At 48.6% G+C, this 23,006-nt stretch overlaps 1 protein-coding gene across 1 annotated transcript in view; it reads left to right on the top strand.

Annotated features, from left to right (window-relative positions):
• Positions 1–96: 96 nt before the first annotated feature.
• PSD3 (pleckstrin and Sec7 domain containing 3) overlaps positions 97–23,006 on the top strand; it is an 82,905-nt gene continuing 59,995 nt past the window's right edge. Inside the window, exons 1-5 of the mRNA XM_050913039.1 lie at positions 97–127; positions 3,856–4,930; positions 6,330–6,722; positions 19,781–19,987; positions 20,091–20,171. Of these exons, the coding sequence (XP_050768996.1) occupies positions 97–127; positions 3,856–4,930; positions 6,330–6,722; positions 19,781–19,987; positions 20,091–20,171 (1,787 nt within the window). The remainder of the gene's footprint in view (positions 128–3,855; positions 4,931–6,329; positions 6,723–19,780; positions 19,988–20,090; positions 20,172–23,006) is intronic.

Raw genomic sequence — 23,006 nt, 5'->3', positions numbered from 1 at the left:
ACTATTTTGATTCCAGTTGACTAGAACAGCAGCAATTGAATTAGCTGATATCGCTATAGATAAACTGATGATCTGTGCATTTTATTTCTTTGACCAATGGGTAACTGCTGGAGCTACAGTAACCTCTGTGAGTAAGGAGACTGTTCAAGCAAATATATCTAATTTCTTGAGCTAGCTTATATATATATATATATACTGTATAGAGAGAAACACTCACACCATTCTTTTGTAAAATGTACCTGTGAACAAAATGTCTGTCTATGCTTATAACTTGTGTTTTGCTTCCTAGAATTTCCTTTTATTATGCTGTAGACAAGCTTGCTTGACATGGAATGGTTATTTACCTATGAAATATCATATCTATGCCTGATTTAAGTCATGAATTCTTTCAACGTCTAGTCATCAGAAAGGCTGCCAACTGCTGTTAGGTTATATTTGCCCGGTCTCAGTTTTCTAGCCACTCACCCCCTTTCTATTTTAGCTTTTTCTCTCTCCGTTTAATTCTTTTTTTTTTTTCTTTTTTTTTTTCCTTTGTTGAAAGAAGCCACCTTCAATGCAAAGTAGAAATTGGTGTTACCTGAGAGTATGTGTCCTTTCTTTGTTTGTTTGGTGATGGGTATTTTTTTTCCCTGCTCATCTTCAGTGCGGTCCTTAAATTTTGTTGTTGCCTTTCTAGCCTTGTTTGTAATGCAGTCATATTGGGGGATGGGATTGGACAGGATATGCCAGTAGCTGCAGCAAGACATGATGCTGTGGTGGTGGATGGGAATAAGGGAGGAGTTTCCCTTAAAGAGCTCAAACTCTTCTAAGCTCTGGTACCTGAAATAGCCCTCTGAGCAAAGGGAAAGGCTTTGCACCTTTTAGGAGTGGGGGGCAATTGGTGGTCTTTTACCGCAAGGAGTGGAGACCTCGGCAGTCATGTGCCTGGTGGTACCTAACATAGTGGGACAGACTGCTGCTTTGGTGCCATATGTGAATTTTTTTAAATCAGGCAGTGAATTAGGCAATGTTCCTGCAGGATGCTGTGAAGGCGAGAATCCCGCTGACTTGTGCTCGCATACAGCAGCAGCAGCAGTCCTTCCAGAGCTGGCACCTCACTGTAGAAAAAGCCTTAAATTTCTACCATGAAAATGCTCCTCTCATGCCCAGGTGAAACGTGACGTGGAAGCATGGCAGAGAGGAGTACCTGTGTGCACGCACCCTCCTCCTGCATGTCTCTCTGTGCCCGTATATGCATATATGTGCTCTTTATGTGTACCTCTTCTGGAGTCTGCTGGGCTTGCCAGAGGGTAAAGTTTGCTTGGGATGAAGTTCAGGAGGAGAAGTAAATCAGAAACTTGCTTGGGATTGCTTACTGCCGTCAGCAGCGGCTGTTGGTGGCAGACGGCGATGCGCAGCAGTGCATTTAGCATTCACCACCAGAAATAAGGCCACCTCTGTTTCCCTCATGTTGGTTCAGAAGCTAAGATAGCAATTAGCAGAGACGAGCCTGGCCCCTTGGCAGGGTCTGTGTGCGGTGCCTTGTCAGGGCTTGGCCTCCAGCTCACGCTGGCTGCATCCCAGCCCCATGGGGGGTCGGGGGGGGCGATGCTCCAGGCTTCCTTCCAGCGAGGTGGGGTGCATGGGTTGGAGGGAGGTGCAGGAGGTCCCAGCTCTTGGGGCACTATGCATTGCCTTCCTTCGGGATGCGGCCAGAGCACACAGCCCAGGCAGTGGCATGGCCAAACGCTGTCCCACAGTGCTGGGGGCATGAGGAGATCCCAGCTGGGGCACTGCCTGCTGGCAGGTCTGCAAGCTGAGAGTTGCTGTAGGTGGAGCTGTGTCCACTGAGAAGGGTTTATGTTAGCATCTGTAGTGACAGACTCCCTATCGGCAGTTCTTCTCTCTTAAAAAATCCCATCTCTGGACACATGCTGAGAGAGCAGCAAGCGCTAATGCCGCTGCATTAGAGCAGACCAGGGCTGTGGGATGGGCAGCTGGGGCCTTTTGCTGGCTTGGGCTGGTCCTGGTGCAGGTGTAGGGACAGTGCAGCCACACAGCATCATTCTCATCCGTGAGTCTGTCCTGGTGGAAATGTGTCCCAATGGCAACCTGGTGCCTGTGCCATGAAGTGGGTGGGCTTGGGACGCAGCCAAGCACTGCGTGGCTGAATTGTGTGCAAAGGGGGCTGTTTGTCTGGGGCTTCAGGCACTTAGAAAAAGCACTGTGCCTGGAAACGCTCACATGGGGAGAGGGACCTCGCTCTCTTCTTCAGACTTTCCCAGAGCACTCACACCTGTGTGTTGGAAACCCTGCCATGAAGGCAGGCTGGTGATGCAGAAGTGGACAGCACATCCATGCTCCTCACAGCTCCCTGGGACCTTGCAGCAGAGAAAAGGTCCCTGCTTTGTCCAGTTGCTGTCCTCAACCAAGTCATCTAGGTGAAACCTGACCCACTGAAGTTTTATTATGGAGTAATAAAATGAACAGCATGGAGATATCTGGAGAACCTATTGGGGAAGAGGCTGTGGTTTGGCATGGTCCGAGTCTGTCACTTTGATCTTGCACCACGCACAATGTGTGGTATTTACCCCGTGGCTAGATATACTGGATAGTGAACTGGCAGGTGTGAGCTGCTGCTCCTCTTTACAAACCGCTGGCAGATAGATAGCCACATTAGTGCGGTGCTGAGCTCACGTTAAATTATCCTCCCTTTCACCTTGAACTCAGCCTATCATTAACCACAGCTACATGGCTTCCTCCTCAGAAATGGCTTGTGGCCAGCCTGCTCGGAGCAGAGATGGGGATCAGTTTGCAGTGCAGCACCTAGAGATGCACCTCAAGCGGGGCAAAGCGTCCAAATGCAAGTTGGTGTCTGGTTTCAGAGCTGTCACCCTTTGACATTTTTCAGAGTAGGTGTTTGGATCTGCCCCCCCCCCCCGCCCTGTTGTTTGTTTTAAAGCATTTTTATACCCCAGGCTAGTTTTTTCCAGAAGGGTGCAGTGAATGCAGCTGTTGCTGTTTTTTTTTTTTTTCCAAAAGCTCAGTTCCTGCTTGGGCCATAATAGAAGGTGGCCAAGTATCTGCCATTGTGTCATCCGTGAGGTCCCTCTGAGGACAGCTGGTTCTCTGTTACCCCACAACAATGGGAGCCACTGGGTGCTTGGTGCTTGGAAAATGGGACCATCCGTTTTCACTCCTGCTTTGTTTACATCAGTTGGAAAAGCAGCATGAGGAGGGGAGGGGTAGCAAGCTTTTTGTGCAGCGGTGAATTTGCTGCAACAGAAACGCGTACATCACTGCAACATGACCTTCAGTTACCTGAGTTGTTAAAGGAAGAGGGTAGTGCTGGCAGAAAGTTGAATTGCTCATTAATTGCTTTGTAATTTAGCTAATTGGTTTTGTCAAGACTGTGGAATATATGGGGTGTGGCTGATTATCTTCCCAGAGTTTCATCTTTACAAGTGAAAATGACCTAAAAACGTTTCTTTTAAATAAAACCAACATGTATGGCGCATGCTGTGGATGGATGTCAGACCTCTGAATATCTGCTTTCTTCAGCCTTTGCGCCTGGCCTGTGGCCTCAGACTGTTCACGGGCCACTGGGACCCTTTCTGAAGCGTAGCAGACATTTCTGGCATTCCTTCCTCAGCAGTGCACGCTCCCAAAGTAGGGCTGCCCCCAAAAACTCCTGTGTAAAAGGACCAGCTCTGGATAACTGCAGTGTGAGAGCGTGCAGAAGTGAGTTAAACCGAACGGTATTTTCCCTGCAGGGGAGAGCGTAGTTACTCTGTTAGGAGAGGGCTGGGAAGGGAGGTCAGGCTTTTTGCTTATGCATGCAGTAGATAAACCCACGCTCTCTTTTTTTCTTTGCAGGTAGTGGCCATGGAAGCAGCACTTTGCTCCCTCATACCATCATCAATGAATTTCCAGAGTACGGCACCGTAGAGCCAAGCGAAGATGTGCTGAGGGCTTCATTGCCACACCAGGCAGAGCCTGTGACACGCAGTCCAGAAAGACAGGACGGTCACCACCGGGTACCTGGCAGGCCCCTTCCTCAGCGTGCAGCTCCTGCAGACAATTCGAGACCTGACGCGGGGGCAGCGCAGCTGCGCGCCCCAGAAGAAGGTTTGCAACCTGCGGGTAACCTGCCAGAGATTATGAAAATCTCTCGACGGCTGGAAGCAACAAAGGTGCAAGAGAGAGCAAATACTTCTCTTGATTCAGAGACGCAAATGGAAAAAAAGAGCGTTACTGGCAGCCAAAATGTGCAGGCAGCCAGAGAACCGGTTCCAGCAGGCCAAGAAAAACCCTCAGACATGCCTCTTCCATCTGAACGAACAGCTGAGGAAAAAATGCATTTGATTGTAGAGAAAGATCTGGCTGCAATATGGACTGGGGAAAAGCAGTCCGAGTCCTTGCAAGCCATCAGTAATAAAGCCGAGGAGGTCCACGCAGTGCAGGAGACAAGCTGTCATAGACCATCTGTGCCAAACCTGGAAGCAGCCAGCAGAGTGGAGGGGTGGGCGCATTTTGAGGAGTTTTCAGCGTACAGTCAAGGCAAAATGCAAATGGGTCCTGAGAGGAGGCTCTCTAAAGAGGCAGCTGTGAGCAAACATGTAGAATTTCAAGGGGTGGAGATTTTATGGCTGCAAAAAGCCGAGGAGCAGAGAAGAAAGAAGCACTCACTGCTGGAGACTGTTTCCGTGGAGAGAAAGGCGTTCCCCAAAACGTCCAGCCACCCTGTGCCACCGATGGTCTCCCCAGGGTTGGTCTCCTCACCAGACAGCGCTTGGAGCGAGGTCTGTGAGGTCCCGAGGCTGGGACCCACTGCCTCTGGAGCAACTCCTCTGGCGCTGCTTGATGAAAGTGAGGAGGATGAGGTTTTTGTAAAGGACAAGAAGAATCACGGCAAGGAGGAGGCGGCTGTGCTAGCGAGAGGCCAGGGCAGGTGAGATGGTGCTTGGGAGGGCACAGGGGCCAGCGAGGTTTCTCTCATCCCAAGCACGTGGCTTGTGCTTACCCCTTTAGGAGCTAATGACAAACAATGAATGTTTGTCTGCTGCCTGCAGCGTGGTGGCAAGGGTAGCAGTTCATGCCTGGTGGTGGCCAGTGCATGAAGTTGGGACTGAAACCCATCCACACCACCTTCCTGAAGTTTGAAGTCCGTCTCAGGTTTGGAAAAGTAAAGATGTCTCTTGCTGTTTGCAGAGTAATGGCTGTGTGATGAAGCATCTGTAGCAGGTGTAGTTGGGATCTGGGCATGGCATGTAATTAAATATAGGCAGCATGCAGGCCTGGCCGTTTGTGCTTGGCCAGATTTTCTGGTTTTGGGCAGAGTTCGTGCAAGAACGGTGCAAGCACCTCTGAGAGGTTGGATAATAAAGGCGTTTTACCCAGGGCCTTGTATGTTATAAGAGGGTAGATGCTGTGATGTGCTTTCTATATTATCTATCTATATGTGTTTATGTAATTTTAGCTATATGTATTGCAAAAATTGTGTGCTGCTTTTTGCAAGAGCATCCCAATTTGCTCACTTTTCTTTCCTGATGCACATCTGTAACAAAGCAAAGGGTCCCACTGGCATGCTCTGAGCAAACTCTGCCCGCTCTGACCTGGCAGGGTGTTTGGTGCTGACACAACAAGATCTCAGCAAGGGAGGTGCTCCTGCCTGTGCACCTCAGGATCCACGGAGTTTTGCTTTGGCTGGCATGTAGGATTGCTCGGGTGGGCAGCCCTGATGCCTGTCACGTGCCGTGAGAAGCCCCGCCGTGTTAGGTGCAGCAGAGAAGAAAACTCTCTGCAGGGGGATGCTACACCTTCCCCTGTGCATCTGCAAGCAGGCCGAGTCTTCCTCCTTCAAATCTGGTTCTCCCAGCTCTGGGTTTTTAATTGCATGTGCTTCCCTTTGTCTTTTGGAGGGATTTCCTCCAGCCCTAGGACTGCAGAGCCAGCAAACTGTCCTCCGGGGCAGAAGCCCCGTCTGGGTGCACATCTCCGACCTGTGCAGGCTCTGGCATGGCAGTGGTGCTAGCGGAGACCTTATGCATTTCTAAGTGCTCTTCTTTGCACATAAGCAGCTGATGTTATCTGTTAGGCAATATTAGGCTTTCCCGCTGCCCCCCTCTTTTACCCAGAAGATTGTTTCTTTTTATGTCCCCAGAGAGGGAGATGGTGCCAGTCATGAACAGAGGTGGTGCAAGGAGAAACTAGCATTTTACCTGCAGTGTCCTCTCCTACACGAAGCCACGTTGACCTTTCTGTTTGCAAAGGTGGAAGGCGAGGATGTTCACCCAGAGGTCTAAACCTTGCCCCTGAGCTGAAACGAGCTGTTTCTGATTAATTTCCAGGATGATGGAGGAGGGTGAAGCAGCCACAGGAGGATATGAAGATGTCTTTGGGCAGAGGCACTCCGACGTCTCCACTGATCTGTACAGCTCGCAGTTCGAAAACATCCTAGACAATGCATCTTTATACTACAGCGCGGAGTCGCTGGAGACGTTGTACTCGGAGCCTGATAGCTACTTCAGCTTTGAGATGCCACTCACTCCCATGATCCAGCAGCGCATGAAGGAGGGCGGCCAGTTTTTAGATCGGACGTCAGCCTCGGGGCAGCCAGATGTCCTGCAGCTTCCCCCTGACGGGGAGGTGAAGGGCTGCAGTGAAGGCATTGCCAATGGCTTAAGGGATGTAAGCGAAACACTCTTCAGAGGAGACGTCACTGAAGTCCCTCGTTTGGAAAGGTAAAAGCAGTGGGTGAGCTTTCTGTGTGCCTGCTCATTTTTCCCCAATGTCTATTTACTTCAGCGGACTGTCGCAGAGTGTAGTTTTGCCTCTTTTCAACACTGCACATTTTCTACACAGAATAATTTCCAGTGTAACAGAGTGAGCTGCAGGAGAGAAGTGAGCCATCCAAACCTGCCGTTCATTAGAAAAGTGCAAGTTTACTTTACAAAAGTTTTGTGGGCGATACGTATGTTGATAAAAGGCTGGCCGGTGTTGTCGCATCTCTGGGACCTGTCCCTGGAGGAGTTAGTTACCGGTTACAGATGAACCTTGTTCAGCTCCAGTTATACCTGAATTTGTTAGCAGCAATTCTAGGAACAGTAACACCCTGTGCACACAGATGAGTTGTCCAAATGCTGTTTGTGATTTGGATGTTAAAGGTGTGTCTCTGGGCATAGCTTTTCCTCTCTTGAGGTCAGCGGGAGTTTTGCCGGTTACTTCAGCTGGGACGAGGTTTTGCTCCCGCCACATTCACGGGATTAGAGACTGTTAGCTGTTTCTTTTCTTTGTGCACTAGTTACTGATTGAGAGAGGAGGGAGCGTTGCAAAAATGTTAATAATTTCCGTTTAGGTAAAGGGAGAGATAAGAAAACCTATTAAGAGGAGAGTCATGTGAGAAGCAAAAACTAGGCTAAGTGGTCAGAAAATACTGTGTAATTGTAGGAACTCACTCTATGAGCAAACTTTCCTCATCGTGTGTTGTCAGAGAGGGTGGGGAGAGTGAAAGGCAGCAACAGGCAAAGTGGGGGGTCGAGCCAAAAGCAGTAATCTGCAGAGGGATGAGGGACCTTGTGAGTGACAGAGATGCCTCAGGTCTCCATCCTCCAGGGACAGGACGTTATTTAAGAGTCCTTAGGCTATTCCCTAGATGGGACTAGTCTAGTCTGAGCTTTCCTGGGAGTCAGTGGCGGGAGGTCTTTTATCGGTTTTATTCCTTTTGTGCTAGCGTGAAAGAAGTCCTTTGAGCAGAAGTAGTTTTGCTAACTTTACGGATTAAGGTACAGTTTGTCCTTAAAAGAACAGGCAGAAGGACTTAGCAGTTTAGAATGTTTTTTCCATCAATCCTACTGGAAAAAAGGTGTTTAAATCTTGTATGACCCTGAGCTGCTTGGTGCCGTAGGCAGTAAGTGACTGCTAATCTGCTACAACCGGTACGGAGCCAGAAACTGAAGTCAGTCCTGACACTTGCAGCTCCTTACTTGTACTGAAACCAGAGATTGCCGTGAGACTGGGTAGTGGAGGACAAGCAGCACATGCAGACCCTGATTCTGTTACCCCATAGTTGCAGCATCTGGTATATAAAAAGTACTGTCAAGTAAGGCCCACATCGGCTCATCAAGACAGAAGTTATAACGAAGACAAGGTGTGCTTAGATAATGCTTAGAGACACATTAGGTGCCTGCCTAGTGTGGATTTCATTAGGAATTAAGTTAATTTTAGTTTAAATTTGCAGCCATAGTGATAAACCAACAGAGGATTATTAAATTCTTTTTTCCCCCTTAATAAAAAAAGAAGCGTTACCAAGAGTGGGTTTGTGAGGAAGCTCTGCTGTTGTAGTCTGCAGGGCTCTGTTAGGGACAAGCCCCGAGGGCTTGCTCTGTTAAGGTAGGTGCTGATAAAGAGTGTAGCTGCAGCAGTACAGCCAGCCACGGGTGTGCCCAACAGGGTAATCCTCTGGACAATAACCTTATTAACTAACCCCCCCCCCCCATGATATTCTAATATCATGTTGTATTGCACCAGGGTACAGGTGACTGACAGATCGTGTGTGCTATATTGTTGGAGCCAGCGCTGAATCACGGTGTCGCAGTGTGTGGGTGAGGAGCACTGTGTGCATGCTGGGGGCTGCATGGGATTTATTCGCAGAGGGGTCAAGACGGTGTGTCACTGTGATGCTCAGGTGAACCAGAAATAGCTGCCTGAGCCGTGGGTACTATTTCTAAGAGTTTGCATGCGTGGTTGTGTTGCCTGAAGCAATCCCAGACTTGTTTTTTCAACCAAAAGTCCACATGTATGATGCATGTGCGGTAGCCTCTGCGGCACCTCTGTGCCTTCTGCTCCAAGTCCTTGTTTCCTATGGTGATGCGAATCTGGGGTTGCGTTGGGGCTGTAGTTTCCCACGCGTAGCGCCTGCCTGGCGCTGCAGAGTGTCACGGGGCACCCGCGGAAGTGGTCCAGCTCTCCCAGAGAACGAGGTGGGGAAGGGAAGCCCACCGCCCTGCCAGATCCAGGCAGCGCTCCCTGGCCCTGCATCCGGCAGACATGGGCAGGAGTTTGCAGGCAGCAGCTTGCCTGCGATATAGCGGGGAGCCACCGGAGGTCTCTGTGCCCTCTGCGGAGCTGCCGGCTCTCGCTGAAGCCAGGGGCTCCTGCAGATCCCTCTGCCCACCCCGGGCAGATGTGAAGTCACGGGAGGGCGGGTGCAGGCAGGAGAGGAGAGCAGCTAGAGGACCCCATCCTGTAGGGATGGAGGCAGGTGCGGGGTCTCAGCGTGTGAATGGTGGCAAGTGCAAAGCGAAGCGGGGGAATTTGGGATGCGGGGGGCTTGGGAGCAAAGCGATGCAACATTGCAATGCAGCATAAGAAGAAGCATAACCCCCCTTTTTCAGAAACTGCACTGCCAACCCAAGCGAACAAAAACCAAAACCAAAACCTCAGCAGCTCCCTGTGCCGTGGTATTTCGGTGACATAAAAATGTGTGGGAAAGTGCGTGGGGAGGGAGTACACTTCCAAGTACCAGTGCTAATTTATGGGTGAACAGAGTGTGAAATACTGGCAGTTCTTCACTGTCTGGTACAGAAGGGGAGGGCAGATATGAGAGCAAAGAGTTAATGGTTTACATCTGGAAATTGAAAGCCATGTGCCAATTAGGAAAGGAGGAGCAGGTGCTCCCCCATGACCATGCCCTCCTGAGAGCAGGTAGCTGAGCACCACAGCACCTTTTGCATCTCTCTGGAGGGATCCTGAGCGCAACTGATGCGCGGACCCTAGATAGCGTGAGGTTTTAATATGTAATGGCAAGGAAACCTAGTCTTGTAATGAATAAGCGGGAGGGTAACATCCTTCTCTGCTCTTAGGAAATCGCTGGCTCTGGGAGGGGTCAGCTCTGGTATGTGAAGGCCAGTCACATGCCTTCAGAATTGAAAAAAAAAGGAGGAAAAAAAAATAAAATTATTAGAGACTTGCGGGCTGCAAGTTCCTGTGGGCTCCTGGGTGTCTGGATGTTTCGTCCCTGCTGTTCTCCCTATCAGCTGCTGGCCGTGGTTAAACGCAGTAAGTCCTGGCGAGAGCCGTGTGATGTGCCCGCTCTGACAGCCACCTGCCGTGCTTCCTTAGGGCAGGGGGACATCGGCTGGCCCCTGCGTTTTCCTGCAGGACAGGTTGGCTTGCTTTTGCAAGTAGTCTTTTCCTAGCACAGCTTAGGTGCCCTTTGTGTCTGGCCAGTGGAGGAGGGATGCTTGGGGGAGAAGGGTGTGCAGGTTGCCTGCCTTCAGGAATGGTTCCAGCTCTTGGTGTCTTTTGGGGGGCTTAATCTCTTTCCTAGGTATGCAATGATCATCCCTCTTGGGGAAAAACAAATTTCTGCAGCTGAAGTAGCCTTAAGTTTCCCCAGGTGGGGGTGGGAGAACTGGGGGAGGAGGGGGAGTGTGTGAGTTTTCAGAGCTGAGGGACAGCCTTGCTGTGTTCAAGGCACCATAGGGTCCCCATGAAACATGCTGAGCCACAGGTTGCTAGTGTAATGAAGCTTTGCAGTGGCAATAAAGATAGTGCATTTGGGCTGTGTTTGGTCCCCTTGCCTCCGTGTTATTCCTGCAGAGGTGTGCAGTCCCTGCCGTCGCACCCGCGCCCCAGGTACTGCACTCCTCCCTTCTCGTGCCAGTGGGTTGTGCTGAGACGGAGCAAAGCTCAGCCTTGGTATATGGGAATTTAGTCTTACTTACAGAGGCAGTAAGGAAGATTGTTTGCAAGGTGCTACCCAGCCATCGAGCCTGAGTTTGCATCGCCTGAACTAGGTGTAATCATTTACACCAAATCAGAGTGGAAGGAAAGCAACCTATTTCCAAAGCAGTAAGATATACCTGAGGGAAAAGTGAGTTATCTTTGCTATGTATACAGTGAGCGACAGAGCATCAGTATGTCTGAAAGGGAAGTTCTCTCAGTGATGATCTCCATCTTTCTTTTCTACTTTCAGACTTTAAAGACAGAATTTCTTTTAATCTTTCTTTTTTCTGCATTTTTTATAGCAGACTTCCCATTCCCTCTTCCCTTGTATGCTGCAGTCAGAACAAGAAATTAAAAAAAAAACCAAAACAAAAAACTTCTGGCATTTCTTTTCCTGAATTGTCTTGGAAGGTGTGGTCTCTGTTGGTAGGACATCACCCAAGATTTTTCTAAATCCGGAGAGAAAAGAAAAGAATCTGTATTGCAGCTCCTAATCCTCAAAAATGCTAAATATTTGCCACCTGCCATCATCTTCAAAGAATTGCTGATGCTCAGCAAATTCTGCAAGTCCTGTTATTTTATTTTTTTTTCCCTAGAAATGCAAACACAAATTTAGTCACATATGTATTCTTTTGTAATTCAAGGGGGGAAGAAAACAAACTCCCTAAAGCAATCTGGTCGTTCTCAGAATAAATGCACAAGAATGTAGACTGCAGTTCCCGATGGCTGCCAGGTTACTCTTAATGGTTTGGGCCTCTCGTAGTTCCCATAGTTGTTTTCTTTCTTCTGCGTATGGGTCATTTCCAGGAGTTTCTTACTTGGCACTCTGCTTATTCCTTCTTTGAGACAATAAACTTTGTTGACAGATAAGCACAGTTTTAATCCCTTTCTCCAGGTTGTTTCTCAAAGTCTCTTCCCAGTTTATCGGTATCCTGCATACCAGTTATACCTCTGGTTTTCAGCTCGCACTCTGGTATTTTTGTCCAGGGTAGCTTGTATTTGATTTTCAGTGTAGATATGAGACTCAGTACGTACATATCTAACACATAACCTTTATTCATTCATTTTATTAGTCTGTCCAACAGCTGTCTGGTAGAACTTTTTTCCCTTTGAAGGCTCACCTTGTGACCTGGTTGCATTTTTTCATTTAGCGTGAAATCTGCCGAGATCCCTGTGTTCCTAAGCAGATGGTTTTTTGCCTTCAGACACGCCTGAGCTCATGACAAACTCTGGGACCTAGGAGAGCTAGGGCCGTCAGAAGGTGGTACTTCATATTCGCTGCCATCCATATGCCCAGGATAAGGAAAGTTATTCAGAGGAATGCCACTGTTTGTTTGTTGTCCTACAAGAGTGAATGCATCTGCAGCCGGTGAGCAAGGAAACCCGTGCTGGAGCCCATTTGCCTGCACACGGGCTACTGCATCTGTCAGTTGTTGAGCCACTAGTAAGCACAATATGCTGGCACGGGTATGTTAAATCCAGGTAAAGATGAAGTGGCACAATCCACAGGGGTAAATTTCTGAAACTGGTGGCATTTTGGCAGCTGAGGATTTGTCCCTTTATTGCACAGCGTAGTAACTTCAAAAATGTTAAGCCACACTGATCACCTTGGTATTCCCTGCAGGAAGGTGGCATCACTTTATCAAGGCTCTGGAAATACAGTGTGTGAGTTTGCCTTTGCTCTGGCTAATGAGGTGCGTGCAACACCAGTTTAGTGAGAGTTTGTAAAACTGCTTCTAGTACCTAAATAAACTGTTGTTTTAGGGAAAAAAGGGCTGATGACTTTTCGCCTCTTCAGTTCCCAGCCTCCTCTGAAAATAAAACAAACAAAACAAAAATCCAGGAGCTGACAGAGACAGAAAAGAAAATGAAAAAAAAAAAGAAAAAAAAAGTGGAGCAGCTGATCAGTTCACTGCACAAAGTGCCTCAGTATAAAGCTGTCAGCAGCTCAGCTTCTACGCTGGCATCTGTTGGCTTATCTCCATTAAAGTCAAAGCCGTTTAGGTCAGGAAGCCTTCATTCACTGAAACTGAGGCGTCTCTGCCAGCTCCGAGTCAGTCCAGAAGTGCAGCCTGCTGTCTCATCCATTAGCCACGACTAGCTGCCAGTCAAGCCCCGCTCCACGTTATTGCTGGTTAACTCTCTTCTTCCTCCGTCTGTCTGTCTGTTGGGATAGAGAGAGGCAGAGCCTGGCGGCTGGCAGGGCGGCGTAGAGGCATGTATAGCTTTGAGTGTGATACGGCAGCACCGGTGGAGAAGAACAGGACACGTAGCGTGCAGGCTCCTTGCTAGCACAGCTGGGTGAGCTGTGGGTTGGTTGGTGGTTGTTTTTCCTTTATTGCAGAAGTCTGTCTTTTATTATTATTAACTATTCTTTTTGAGGACAGGCGGTTCGTTTCGCTGCATGGTTGCAACGTAACACTCCTGTGCGATACTACTGCCAGCACTGAAACGCTCCATCCGTACATCTGCAGGGAAGCCTTAACCAAAAGGCATAAACACCCGTATTTTTATGCATCTGTTTTGCTCCCTGCCAGGGAGGACCAGCTGGACCAGTCTCCAAACAGTTAAACTGAGCCCAAGTGAGGAGGGAAGTATTCCACTGGCTTCCCAGTTTTGCTCCTGTCCTGGAGGACCCTTGCAGGAGCCTTGTGGGGAAATGTCATGCTGGTGCTGAGCGTGGGAACGGCTCTTGGCACCTCCAGCATGCGGTGGGCAGCTGGGCTCAGGGGAGAGAGCCCAAGGGCTCCCGAAACGCTTAGGGGCTGGATTTTCTGAGCAAGGTCACAGGTGTGCAATGCATTCTTTGCGTCTGGTTTTTGCTCATGTCTGGGGGCAGGTGGGCTGGATCCTGAGTGTGGGACTATCCTGATGTATCCAAGACACCAGTCAACATGTCAATGCATCTGTCAGAAACATCCATTGCGGGGCAATGGACACCCTTGGACACCCTCTGTGGCAAGGGCCCGGTTTTCACCTTCCAGGCATGGGGGCATTAATGTGGTGAGAGTCCCTTTGTGATCATTAACCCCCGCCACAGCGATGTAAGGAGCCTGAGGTCAAAAGGGAATCAAACCTGAAGTATTTTTAGCAAAACATTTGTACTTCAGGTGGCAATGGGCCAGCGTGTCTGTGTAATAAAGGACACGCTGTCTCTCAGAAGGGCTGCAATCCTGTCCCTGCGTGTGGTGGGACTTCTTGTCCTAATGCTGTGATCCCATAATGATAGCATTTGCATTTGCTGTAATGCAAGCCTACCAGAAATGGCATTTTCTGAACGCTTTAGCTGTTAGCTCCCTACTTACGATCGGTAGGAATTCTTTTAATCAAAGAAAAAGGCAGATGATTACAGGGAGCAAGAGGTTATTTTTAAGCAGCAGCATGCATTTCAGCCCCTGAAATTGACTTTGCATATGCATTTTATTGATAACCAATAGGAGATTACAGGGCTTGTTTGTTTACTTTTTACTTCGCTCCTCTCTGTGGGATGTGACAAGGCTGAGGTACTTTTTAATGGATCCTTGGTGGCTACTCTGGGTTGTAGAAGCTGTCCTCCCTTCATGTGTCCTGGCTGATGCTGTGCTTGTGAGACATCCACTGAATTGAGTTGCAGCTGTGTCAGTCCTCAAAGAGGGATCTACTTCAAAGCATGTCTTTGAAGAAAATCCATACGTAGGACTTCAAAGCTGATTAAACCATTCGGAGTAAAATAGCACAGTGAGTCATCTGCTAGGAAAGGGCATCATTTTTATTTTTATTATTTTTCTCCCCTTCCTACAGTTGTATCTTGGAAGAGCCTTGGAGCTGGAGGTAACTGGCAAGGTAGATCGTTGCTTGACGTGATTTTGTGCTCGCTCTCTCCTGGCCCCAAAGAAGCCAGTTCAGAGCTGCGGCAAAGCTGCAGCAGAGCTGTTCCCAGACCGTCTGTGTGGTCGGTCATTTGTAGCAGGAACTGACTCATCACATCCCACTGCTGCCGGGATTTCTTCGCTTTCTCTGGTGGGGCTACTCCTTTCAGAGCCAGGCGGTTCAAGCACGGCTTTTCAACTCCCTTGAAACAAAATTCAGCCTGTGCCACCGATCATTTCTGGTCGGCTCTGAAATGTGGAATGGTGTCACTGGCTGAGCATCCACGTCTCTCCGAAGGATTGTAAGGCAGGGATTCATTCCCTCAGGGCAGGACTTTTTGCAGAGGGAAGTCTGCTCCCCTCCGCAGTCCAGACTGGTGTCAGGGGCATCCAAGTGCTTCTGCCTTTCTGATGTCCCTGCCACGCTGCAAGGTGAGAGCCACTGCTGAGGGGCTGTTGAATTAGAAATGAGTGTGCTTTTCACAGCCAGAGTTGATGGTTATGGTTGAGGGGATGGTGTCCTCCGTTTTGGAACCAGGAGGAGAAGGCGGCTCAGAGTGAAGGCATTTAAAACCGCAGGGCCAGCACAGTGCTGCAGAGGGTGATTATCAGCCCCAGCACGGCTCCCTGGCGGATGCTGTACCCCTGCTGAAAACAGCATTTGTTCTGGCCCTAGCTTCAGCGCGCCAGAACGCCTCTCCACCCTTCCTTATTTTTAATCATTGCTGCGTTTTGCTCTGATGGACTTTGCTGGCAAATGCCTGACTTAGCCTGCCTTGAAGTAAAGCTGATGTTAAAGGCGTGCAGATTTATTTGAGAGAAAAAGTTGGTTTTCTTCCTGTTTCCTCCTCCTCTCTTTCCAAAAAGACCTGAGAAGGTCCCAGCCCTGTCTCATCCAAGCTCCCCCTGAAATCAGTGCATCTAATGCACTCCCTCCGGATGTGCACGCTGGATGGATTAGTGTTCCTCGGGGAAGGGCCCCATGTACATCCAGGGGAGACCGTGTGCCGCAGAGAGTATGCTATGCTTCAGTCCAGCAAGACTGGATCGCTGATGTGGCTGGGCTGAGGACAGCACTTAGGCTGAGTTGTCACACCCTGCCACTCGGTGTCAGCTCTGAACATCTTCTTGTTAGTGGCTGGGGCAGTTGCTCCGTGCTGGATCTGAGCTCTTCTCCCATAAAGCAAAACGCTAACATGCTTTTCTTCCTTGGGACAAAACAGAGAGTTTTTTCCCCATGGATTTGCTAAAAAATGAAGAGAATCCCAAGGTTTAAGGCGTCTGAAACTGCAGGTGCTCATGCCGAGGTTTCCAGTTGCAGCCTGGTAGACTGGGAGAGTGGACCACTAAGATATGAGGTGCCTGTATCCTTACCATTATGTTACTGGCCTTGCTCTGTTTTTGTCTGGAAGTTGCAGCCATTCCCCAACCATATGTTGCCGTGGAGCATTTCAGTTTTGGTGGAACCCAGGATGGTGGGGGGTGGAATAAGTGAATCTACAATATTCTTAAAGAGATCAAGTGTGCCAAGTGCTGAGCATGACACGATTGAGATACCTTGGCATTGGGAGCTAAATCACTGTAGGTCAATAATGGAATAAGTGAAGAAAACAGTATAAAATGTTTCAGACTCTGCCTAGCTGTTACGGTGTGTTACGGGAAACCAGCTTTACAGATGTTACAGTCTGCCTGTGTTTCATCCGTGAGCATGTCAGGGTAGCTGCTGCTGTTAGAAGGTATTGAATTTATCATAACAGCTGTTTATCGAATTGCTGTAGTTTCTGCTGGATATGGTGGTCACAGCCTCTGTGCATTCACTGTGAACCTGGGGATGCTTTGGCAGAAGGAGGGAGGATGTGTCAGGACTGCATTGCTGGGGACAGAAGTAAGGTGGTCTAAACCAGGCCAGCTGGTTTCTGGCCACAGCTCATGCACTGTGAGGCCAAAGGTGTCTGTTTTTTTGTAGCTTCTGTTTTCTGTGTTTTCTGATAGCAGACATTAATGTAGGAGTCTCTGGATGAAAATCAGCAGCCGTTGCTGTACAGGCAATTACCAGTAGTATCGTTACAGTCCCTTTTGGCCTCGAATCCAGGATTAGGGGAAATATAATCTATTACATTTTCAGCCTACTTTTGTCAGTGCAGGTTTCTCATTTTTATGTGATAAAGAGTAAAGCTGCATGAGAAATCTGTGTCCAGTCTTGGTCTGCATCACAAAGCCCTTCCTTGACTCTGTTTAGCTCGTAATGCTGCTGTGGACTCTTTATGTGTAGAAACTGTAGACTGCAGAAGACAGACCTATTTGCAGCCTTGGTCAATCCTAGCCCTTGGTTAGAGTCCATTATAAGCACTTTACAGAGGGAGGCAAGTATTACTATCTGTGTTCAGCAGCTGGGGAAACTGAGGTACGGAAGGAAAATGATGCACCCAGAGAGACTTGGAGGTAAGAAGAGATGTCAGCCTTTCCCCTGAGTAACACTCCCCCGGACCCTGCTAAAATGACCTGTCCAGAAGGCAGCTTGCAGTAGTCATGCAGAGAATGTCTGCGTTTCCTAAGCCTTCAGTGACATGGGCACTGAGTATTCTCACCACCTAAAAAACTTCAGAACTGAAGTCTCACTTTAATGTTAACAATCTGTCATTTTCCCTGAACAAGAGGCTTATGTTACAGACACCCTATATTGTTGATTTGATTGCCTTCTTGGGCTTATTAAGTAATAAGCTAATTAACTGTCAGAACAACTGAAGGAAGCATCCGTTATTCTTTGACCTGATACATGTACGGGGACTACCCATCAGGATGAAGTTTTAAATCAGGGAGGTTGGAAGATAAGATTTCTTATGTAGCCCTGTCAGCTAGTTTTGGCGAGCAGGGGAAAGAACACGCTCTCCTTCTTGCTGGGTGTTCCTCCTTCACATCCCAGCCCAGCTCCAACAGGCAAAACAGAAGCTGGGAGCTGCCGTACTGTTTATTTCACTAAGTGGCAGATGCTGGCACTTCCTTTCTTTCTAAACTTATGGTGGTTTGCGGTAACGTTGACTCTTGTAGTGCACTGGTTCCTAGCAGGGTGCAGATGTTTCTTGTCAGCTTTGGCCATCTTTCAGGGCTATAAATATTGCCTTTAATAAAGAGCAGTGGTGAAACAGTGCTGTGATTTATGAGCGAGGCTCTGCAAGTTGGCATTGCTTTCGAAGCCGCATTTGTATGTGGAAGGCTCCGTAGATGTGTTAGCTTACCTGGTTATCCTTTGCTGTTGTCCATTGTTAGAGCTGGGAGTTTGAAACCAGTCGTGCCTGACTTGAATAGACAAGGTGTTGCTTGGGCCTTGTGTCAGAGGACTCTGGGATTTGCTCTCTTCACAAGTTTGGAGTAGCCCAAATTTAGAGAATTTTGGACATTGGCTAGAGCTTTTGGAAAGGGCTGAGGAGGCATTTCCCACAACAACGGTATCAGGAGGGGCTTTTTTTGTTTTCTAGGGTAGCTTGTGATCAGTGACGTTAATGCTGCTGGAATTGTATTTACAGTATTAATTCCCTACTAAAGCACTGAGACTGAGCCCCTTTTGTTATAGCACCTTATTATTTACACTCAAATAAATGTGAAATCCAATCCCTAGTACTTGTAGGAACAGGTTAGATGTCTGTTTTCCCCAGATACTTGATAAAAAACATTGTACCCACAGTGTGGATGTGTGATAATTTTGATGTTCTAGCAGCACTAGGAGGATGGAAACAGAGGTGAAATGGGCAAGTCTCCTTCCTGTAGGAGCATCACACACCTCCTACTCTTAAATGATGCATGGGAAAAGAGGTAGGGCACAGGTGATGATTTGTGTGGAAGGAGGCATGCAGAATAGCAAAGATTTTTATTTTAAGCTCACATTATATGAAAATCTCATCTTTAAAGGGTTAATAAGTGGCTAGCAGACATTTCAGTAAATGGCTAGATAATTGTTACTGGAGCACAGCGATCAGTTGTTCTAACCATGGCTTGTCAAGCCCAAAGATTACAGTGGTGTATGAAACCGTGGTATGTTGAAGCGTTGTGTTTAAAATCATCTTTAACTCATTCCACTCATATCTGCCCTGTGCATGACCCCTGCTGATCGTTCATTAGCCCTGTGTAAACGAGGATTTAGTGGAAAGAATTTCTGTATAGTATTTTTTTAAAATAGAAATGCTGTCACGCACACACATACACAGAGCTGAGATTTTGCAAGAATTTTCATGCCAGTGTCAGAGAAAAGCTTTTCCAAAGTTAAAAGCCTGCCTGTGTGCAGGGGTGTGTATGTGGGTGTGTGCTTTCTGGTGTGGAGGGCTCTTGCCTCTTCGAGGGGAGAAGCAAAGTAGGTACACAGCTCAGCCAGAGCTTTCCTACTGTAGTAGAGGTGGGAGGAATCTATAAATGCATGATTTATGTAAAGTGCCGTGGCATTGCCATGCTGAACATCCTGACTTTGAGCAGCTGATGAGGGAAATTATTGCCACCACGAGGGAGCAGGAGGAAAGCAAGCAGTTCTCCAGGCTGGCCTGGGTAGCTGGTGTCTCTCTACCGTTCCCCAAACTGTATTCCTTGCTCTGAGTCCTGCTTTTTCTAGCGGTGCCTCCCCGTGGGATGCCCGCTGCTCATGGGTGGCACAGAAGCCGCTGAGACTTCTGCGGATGTTATTTTAGATTTGGGGAGTTGTATTGTTTCCAGGACAACTGGGGAAGAATGAGGAAGGGACTTGTGTCGAGTCAGCTTGGAGCTACTGAACACCCTGGCTTGCTTGCTGCATTTTCCCCTGGAAAATGGCTAATAGCCTACTTTTACAGGGACCCCTTCAAGCCAAGCAAGCAATTGGGTTAAAAAATAGTAGTGCAAGAAGCAAATGAAGAGCCAATGTTGTCAGGTGCAGTTGTAGGCTGATAATAGGAAACAGCTCTCTGTGAAGTGAGCACAAATTGTGGACACTCAGCACACTCAGAAGGTGAGTGCAGAGCAGAATGTGTTTCTAGGCTGGAAAGCCCATATTTGGGTCTCCATGTTTCACTCTCTTAACCTCTGATGACTGCTAAATAAATGTCCGTGTTCGACACAGCTCCTTCAATTAAGTGGAATTTGCTATATTGTGTAATCTTGCCTCTGTACCATTAATTGCCTTCTATTCTAAGAGGAATTAAATCCTTCTTGAAACTGTAATGTCATCTTATTTTTTTTCTTTCCATATTCTTTCTGTCTCATAGGAATGCTGAACTGCAGAACATGGTGTTAGGCTCCAGTGCTGCCATGGGGAGCAATGAACTTCAGGAGAAAGATGCCACTGGAGCCCTTGGCCATGATCTCAGCAATGGTAGCAGCAGCAATTTGGAAGCAGCCAGGCGCCTGGCTAAGCGCCTCTACCATCTGGACAGATTCAAACGCTCTGATGTGGCAAAGCATTTGGGTAAAAAGTATGTGCTGATATAAGGCCTTTGGCCATTTGTTCTTCTTGCTGCTTCTGGAGGGGTTCACTCTCGAATGATAACCTTTACTTATTTATTTGTTTGTTTAAAGCAATGAATTCAGCAAGCTTGTGGCCGAAGAATACCTTAAGTTTTTTGACTTCACAGGCATGACGCTGGACTACTCACTCAGGTACATGGCCGTTTGCAGATCTTATGTTCTTGTTTTAGCAACAGTGCTGTTTGCTGTGTTGTCCTGATTGAAGCTGTTGCCCTGTGGGGTTTTAAGAGGATGAAGAGAGGGATGTGACGCGTTTTTGGGACAGAGCTTTTCTCTTCTGTTTGGCCTGGTGCGCTGCTGTACTCCAGAGTGGTATTGGAGCGGTGGCATTTCTTGGAGAGGGAAATCTTTGGGTGGACCTGCTTAGAGATGGTCCTTGATGCAGAGGAGATGGAGAAAAATGACCAGTCACTCAGTAAACAGGGGACTTGTAGTCTGCCAGGTGCTGCTGGGGAATGAAGGTGTTGCTCACAGCTGAGCTGCACAGACTTTTTGGCTGATGCCTTTTGGAGCTTGCTCTGCCTGGCTGCAGTGCACAAAGCCAGGGCCAGGGTTTGATGTGGCTCGGCAGCCCCCCTTGCCGCGTCCCTCTGAGTCACCCAGAAATGTGCAGAACAGCAAAAGCTTCCATGTGGAAAATGACATTGAGAGTTTCGTAGCTGCCAGCGTGGGTGTTTGAAAACTCAGCCCTTCAATTTTCCTTCCTTTTTATACTGGAATTAGGCCTCAACAATGTTTGTTTTCAGTATTTTTTTTCTTAGGAGGCAAAGCACCAAGTTTGTGTAGCAGTGGCCTGTTAGCACGGTTGCTGGTGTTCTGGTATTTAAAGGGATTTGAAGTGAGTTTAAATGATCTGGCTGAGGTTACTCAAGTGGGTTATTGGTTTTTTCTAATGATACAAAACCAGGAGGTCTGCAGGCACTTGCCAGTCCCCTTGCAAATGCATTTCCAGGGGGCTGACTCCAGGACACCATGGCAGACCCCAAGGAAAGCCCAGAGTCCTGCCTGCCAAAGGCGACAGAAAGGAAACACGCCTGCAGAAGAGTGAACCGCCTGCTCCTGTGGCAGGGGGAGCGGAGCCGAGCCAGAGCACCTGCTCAGCACAGGGCGGGAGCAGCCAGGGTGGTGGGAGGTTTGCCGCTCATTCCGGGTTTTAGCAGCCCTGAAGCGCAATGCTAAATATACCCATCTTTTAAATTGTGAAATCCAACACCTAATTGCTTCGTGGCACATATTTAGGAGGTCTCTGCTCCCAGTAGATTTCCTGTTGATATTAATAGTCATGACCTTCTCTAAAATACGCCCTGGCTCGTGTGGGATTTAGACACGCCAGGGGTTTGCTGAGGTTTCAGGAGTAGCCGCAGCGACTGCCAGCTGCACGCCCTGAGCGTGCAGCAGGGGCTGGGGACAGAGCATCATCTCGAAGCCTGGGGGAGCCGAGGCGTGCTGCCTCACGCTTGCAGAGAGCAAGAGGTAACCGCCCTGTTGCTGCTGGCTCACTGACAACCTGTGGTTTGTTAAGCATTTTGAAGCCCATGGCTGCAGCCCAGACCCGTGCTACCCCCAGGCTGTGGGAGGCCGTTGTGCAGTGCCTATCACGGTCGGTGGCAAGCCTGGGACATGGGGAAGGTTGTTCCTTCATCATCCTGCTCTGCTTCCATACCCTGGACCCATGTCACCATGCATCTCCCGAGTGCATCTCTCGCATCCTCCACAGGACTGCAGGAGGGGAGGAGGTGGGACCGCTGCTCCAGCCTCTCTCAGAGTCCATCCTGGTCCTCCTGGCAGGCAGAAACTCACCCCTGTGGCCCTCGGCCACAGCATCGTGCTCTGAGAGTGAGGAACCTGCCTTGTTTATTTACCAAATGTTGTTTCATCAGTTGCCTCTCCGAGGTGGCTTCCCAGGTGGTAAAGATGCTGAAGAGGAGGAGAGAGTGTAGGTCGGTGGTGCCTGGCATGGGCAGGGGGTGTCGCTGGAAAGAGCCTGAGCTGGAGGAGGAGGAAAGATGGCTAGTTGTCAAAATGTCCCATGGGGGTATGAGGTGGGAAGGGAAGAGAAACCTTGCAAAGACTCAGTTGTATCTACTTGTGAATTGGGTTACTTGCAATACATTACATGTGAAATTACGTTATTACCAGGCAGATCACACTCTGTACAGGTGCGAGATTGTTGCAAGTACAGCTCTGACCTTACATCAAAGAGAAAAAATTAACATTTATTTGTCCAGACTAGATAGACGTGAATGTTCCAGCAACATATTCCACGCCTCTCAGATCTGGTGTTAGTTTCAGTCTCATGAGGTATTTAAAAGTTGTCTATTAAGCACTCATTTTGTGTGCCATCTCGCTTCGAACCCAGAGTTCTGAGTTTTCAGGCTTTTCTTAGCAGCGTCCTGACAAATGAGCGTAGGCTGATACTGCTGAGGTCATCTCTTGGCTCCAGGATGTGGGGATTTTGGGAAGTGCAGAAGTTCTTCTTTGGCTGCAAGGCGAGTTTTTCTAGCAGGAAGAATGGCGGGGTGATTAAGTGTCAGATGAAGAGTAGAAGATCTGTGTGTCCCCCACCTCTTTGCACAGGCTTGCTGGCTGTGTCTAACGAGCGTACCCAGGTGTGCACCAGCCCTGTGCCCCAGACTGTCATGAGCCGGAACCCAGGAGGGCTGGGTTGTTCCTCCCGCTGTGGAAGCTCAGTGGGAGATGTTGCAACTCTTCTGCCCCCTTCCCCAGATGTTTTCTGCAGGTCAGGTAGTCACTCTGCCCTCTGCAAGGCGACTGGTGTGGTCTGGCCGCTCTGCTAGGTGACCCTCCAGAAGGAGGACCGCACATTTGGTGTGGGCTCTGAGTCTGCAGTGCACCTGCTTGACTTCACTGCCTGGAGTAGCTCCTCTGATTTGGATGGGAATACTAATGAGTGTAAAGTTAAAAGGTGCAGTGCTGACAGACAATTAGAAAAGGACAGAGAACACC

Source organism: Gymnogyps californianus, chromosome Z, assembly GCF_018139145.2.
Source record: "Gymnogyps californianus isolate 813 chromosome Z, ASM1813914v2, whole genome shotgun sequence".
Taxonomy (NCBI): Eukaryota; Metazoa; Chordata; class Aves; order Accipitriformes; family Cathartidae; genus Gymnogyps; species Gymnogyps californianus.
The sequence above is the reverse complement of the archived record's forward strand: the minus strand, read 5'-3'. Positions and strand labels throughout refer to the sequence as shown.